General features: G+C 35.3%; 1 protein-coding gene across 1 annotated transcript in view; it reads right to left on the reverse strand.

Moving 5' to 3' along the window:
* LOC127942049 (trimeric intracellular cation channel type B) overlaps positions 1 to 2590 on the reverse strand; it is an 11692-nt gene extending 9102 nt beyond the window's left edge. Inside the window, exon 1 of the mRNA XM_052537580.1 lies at positions 2271 to 2590. Within this exon, the coding sequence (XP_052393540.1) occupies positions 2271 to 2394 (124 nt within the window). The 5' untranslated portion in view covers positions 2395 to 2590. The remainder of the gene's footprint in view (positions 1 to 2270) is intronic.
* Positions 2591 to 4847: the final 2257 nt, after the last annotated feature.

Raw genomic sequence — 4847 nt, forward strand, 5'->3', positions numbered from 1 at the left:
CCATGAAAATTAAAGGCAGAAATATAATCTAATATTATTTATAAGTAGTATTTATTGCTATTTGTACTTCGGTCTTGTCTCTTTCTCAAACCGCTGTGAGTGTAGAATGGCTTTAGCGTTCTTCTTTTCAGTGCGGTCTAGCAATCGAGATGAAAACAGTGTGAAACTCAACTAGATAAAGAAACAGCAACATTTCCTGGAATGCTTCAGTCTCAGTTTCAAATCTCAAACTTAACCTTTGAACCTTACATTTCAGAAGTTATCATGTATTTCATATTTTAGTATTCGACAGACTATAATAAAGCTTTTCTGTTTTACAAAGTGTTGACTTGTTTTGGCAAACTGCATGATAACCTGTGCATGTGCATTCATGATGAGAAAATATTCACAAAGATTAAAGTTACTGGTTACTAAGGTGTTCTGAGTTGTTGCTATGCAGTTGCTATGTGTCATCATCAGTAATTTCTTCCTGTTGAAAATGAATGGAAACTTCTGCATGATACAAAATAGAAGAATGTTTCAAATAATGGTTCGCTACATTGTTGCTCTGATTCCGTTTGTCACATGACCTCATTCCAAAATAAATAGCAAAATACTGTATTTAAAAAAATATACATTTAGAAAAGTCCCAAACGTTGCATGGACATGGAAATAGTGACAAAATAGCTAAAAATGTCATTATTAGTTACTATGCATGTAAATAATAAATATATATTATTGATAAATAGTGCACATTCTTACTTAAAACTGCTCTAAACACTAGACAGAAATCACTCAAGTGACTCTTAAAGATGTTTTTGGTCATTTCTGCAGCTTAGTACTGTCACAGAACATTTTTGTAAGAGTGTAAAGAAAACTTTAAAGTTTCTGCGTGAGAGAAGAAGAGAGTTCTGTGAGCTGAAGACCAGAGCAGAGCGAGTTTCTGCTTCCACAGAACACTGCTCCCATTAAACATGCATCAGTCTGAAGGCAGGAAGTGACCCACGGCATTCTGGGAAACACTCCCTGAGCGGAGAACTGAGAGAAACAGGAAAGAAGGCTTTATTAGGAAGAGAGACGCTGCCTGCTAAACACATTCTTCATGGAATAAAAGTTGCTTGGGAAACCAGAGCACAATGAAGCGAGTCAGAGAACTGCTGTTTCACTGATCCTTTCATCAAATGCAATGAAGACATTTGGTTACTCATGCAGGTTTACACACCACAAAAGAGGATATTTAGAATTTCTCTATTTATTACTTTATGAATTAGAAAATACTAAATTGTAATTGAAATATACAGACACAAACAGAAAAAGTGCAAAAAAAAAAAAAAAAAAAAATTAACACTTAAATGTGTCTTTTGGATGTTATCTTTCCTCTATTCTTAAAACAAATAATAAAACACAGCCAGAAATCTCAAAATTGATCAATGCACAAGGAAAAAATAAAATAAAAAAATAACGTTGGTCTGTAGTGTCTTACATCAATATTCTAGTGGACTGACTTCTAAACATTGACTAAATAAACTTAGCACATGAACAAATTCAGTCTCTCCTCCAAAAACACTATTAACAGTTTCTGCACCTTGAAATGAAATGAAAAATAGCCTGCGATTTACTGCAGCTGCTGCAGCCAATACAACAGAGAACATGCATGCATTAATGCTCTGAAGCCCAGCTCTGATGCCATGGGAGCGTGATCTCAGCACTGGCAAACCACACCTTGGTTAATGCAAATGCATGCGTGTTAAGACATGTTTGGTTAATGCAAAACAACTTTTCAAACAGGATGCATGCAAGATTAACTAAATTTGCATGCTTCTATGAGAAAAACAGAGAGAGAATATTGACAGAGAGTTAATGATTAAATGCATTTCCTCTCTTTGGCCTTTGATCAAGTAACTTCTGCTTTCACACTCATGTAAACACACATCAAATCCTAGACATGAATGCTTACTAATAAGAAAAGGACCCTCTTGTTGCACCTACTGCAATCTAACTATTATAAAGCCACTGGTAAACAGTGTCGTGCACGCGCGCTGCACTGTTTACATTACACACGTGTGCGCGTGCGCGGCAGCTTTACATGCACGAGCAAATGCATGAATGTTAATAAAACATTTTGAATGCATTAACTTTGATGATTAATGCAGATGTGTTTGACATGCACTAAAGATGTTCAAAATGTCAAAGCACAAATAAAAAACATATCTGCATAATAAATAAAGTGCAGAAATGCAATACACCCGATAGATTCAGGTGAGTTAAAGTGTTCAGGTGTTTTCTCTCACCTGGCTGCTCTCTCAGACTCATCACTGATATGATGTAATGCGCGATGTCGAAGCAGGGGAACATGGAGAGGTTTGACAGCCCCAGCGCGAGCTCGTTTAGATTGAGAAAGCCGAACACATCCATGACTTCAGCCTCCCGTCACTCACGCGCTGTAATCGGTCAGTCAGATGATCGGTGTGCTCGGACGCACGCAGCTTCCAGCGGATGATCGGACACACGGAGTCAGTCCCGTTGATCAACAGCTGATCGGAGCGGTAACCGAATCCGACGCCATTGCTCCCGAGGATGCTGCGAGCTGGAGCCGAGCACGCGCGCGACCTACGTGACGTCACAGACCACAACTTTTGTTTGACACATTCAGTCTTAACATGATTTGGGTCTTATGTACACTATCATCAAATGTTTTTGAAGAGTAAGATGTTTTTTTTAAGAATTCTTTGTTTAGAAATACTTTACATAATACAAAATGCAGCTGCACATCATATATTCAAACAGAAAGAAGTTTTTTTAATAGTAAAAATATTTCACAAAATATTACTGCTTTTGCTGCATTTCTGATCAAATAAATGCCTGGGTAAGCCGAATATAATTCTGTAGAAAAACAAAAAACAACAACTTTTGACTTGTATACATATTATTCGAACGATTATAGTAGCTACTTTTTAGACATAATATAGACGTGATAATCTTAGCTTCGTACTTTTAAAATACACTGACGGTGGATTATAATAAAGTACACCGTTATTTCCATCTGTTTTGTTTTGTTTTGACTCTTCCTGTGTAAAATTAATCTCTTTCTCTCATCTGTAAACTATAGATGCTGCATTTCCTCGTTTTTCCTCACAGAGAGACGCCTGCTGTACAGATGAGGAATAACAGAGGGCAGTTCTCGCGGTATTTCTCCGGGTGGCGCCATTGTCTAACGCATCGTCATGGAAACAGAAAGAGCGGGAATATTCTGTAAACGCGCCAACGTCTGACCGGTGTGAAATATTAATCGGATGCGGAAAACGCTTTATTTCTGAGGTAAAATTTAAAAGTTTGACCATTTTGGCCAAAGCAGAAGTGTGTTAGATGCTTCAGACTTTGAGAAACTGTGGGTAGTGATGACCGAAGATTTCTGTGGTGACAGAAAAATTAAATATAAGGAAGATTTCGGACTCATTGGAATGATTAACTTGGGTAATTACCCATCATAACAGCACAAGGACGTGAAGGGTTAATCAGCTTAGTTAGAGATATTATTAATTAATTTAAGAAGATTCTCAGTTGAATATTTTGACAGTTGAAAAGTAATATTTATGCCTAAATGTAATTTAATATTTAAACATTAACCTTAAACTTAATACTAAATTGTGTTTTTGTCAATGATAAACTAAATATGTTAAATACACAATAACCAGGTTAATACATGTATAATTTCATTTTATAGACTTTAAACTAATTAAACATCATAGTCATAACCATTAGAATTTTTACTGAATACTTTTGTTTCCACAATAAGCAGATTTTTGCTGATTCTAAGCCATTTGAATAAATGTATTTTGAAAATAAAATAATTTAAATTAAATTAAATAATCAAATAGTTATTAACAAAAATAAATGTGTATCTTCTTTTATTTATGTTCATTTGTTCACTGTTAAATATGATTGTAAAACCTAACTAGTCTTTCTACTTCTAATTCTATTTTACTTTCAATGTCGAGTTTTAATGCCTTACTGGCCATTTCTTTGTAATTTCCCATAAAATTGACAAGCAGTTTGTGAGTGAAAATTGTTTCTACACCAATTTTTGTTTTCAGTGTATGTCTGGCATATTTATATTACAAAGTTTAGTTGTTTGTTTACATTAATCTGCTATTTAACGCCATCCAAATGGATGGAAATTTTAGATGCAATTCAAAAACATAAGTCTTAAATTTAGGTGTGAGTGTGTGACTCTTTTATAATTTTAGGTTTTTGTTTTATAAAGGTTTCAGTAGAGCCGTGGTTGGTTGGTTAACTGGTTGTTTGGTGGTTTTCGTCAGTGCTGGTGGTATTTCTGACGCAGATGAAGCAGGAATTCGTTAATAACAGACTGTCCATTTTTAAAGATGACAGAGTAAGTTTTACTTTCTATTTGACGCCATCTAATTACAGACCTGAGTGCTTTTATTTAACTGTGGTTGTGTGGTGGTCATCGTTGAATTCAAGTCATCTTCCTTCAGATGATTATAGGATTCTTTAGAAGACTAAGAAGGTTCCACTCATGAACATGTGCTGAATTCTAGTACTGAACTACTGAATCAAGAAGATTAGAGAGACGACAGGTTCTGCATAGAACGGTGTGTTTCTTCATTGATCACGTGACCATCATGTGTCCAAACAGCCAATCACACGCTTGCTTAATTCAAGACCAGTGAAATTCAGTACTTGTATTCAGTACTTGCTTCATTTAAAGTCTTTTATACATATTTTAATTCAGATCAGCGCTAGAGTTCATCAAATAGACCATTTTCTCTTGGAGATTGTTCTCAAAAACTCGGATTTATCGAAGCAAATACACTATAAGTCTGGAATTTAATTCAGAGTTTCAC

This window comes from Carassius gibelio, chromosome A21 (assembly GCF_023724105.1).
Source record: "Carassius gibelio isolate Cgi1373 ecotype wild population from Czech Republic chromosome A21, carGib1.2-hapl.c, whole genome shotgun sequence".
Taxonomy (NCBI): Eukaryota; Metazoa; Chordata; class Actinopteri; order Cypriniformes; family Cyprinidae; genus Carassius; species Carassius gibelio.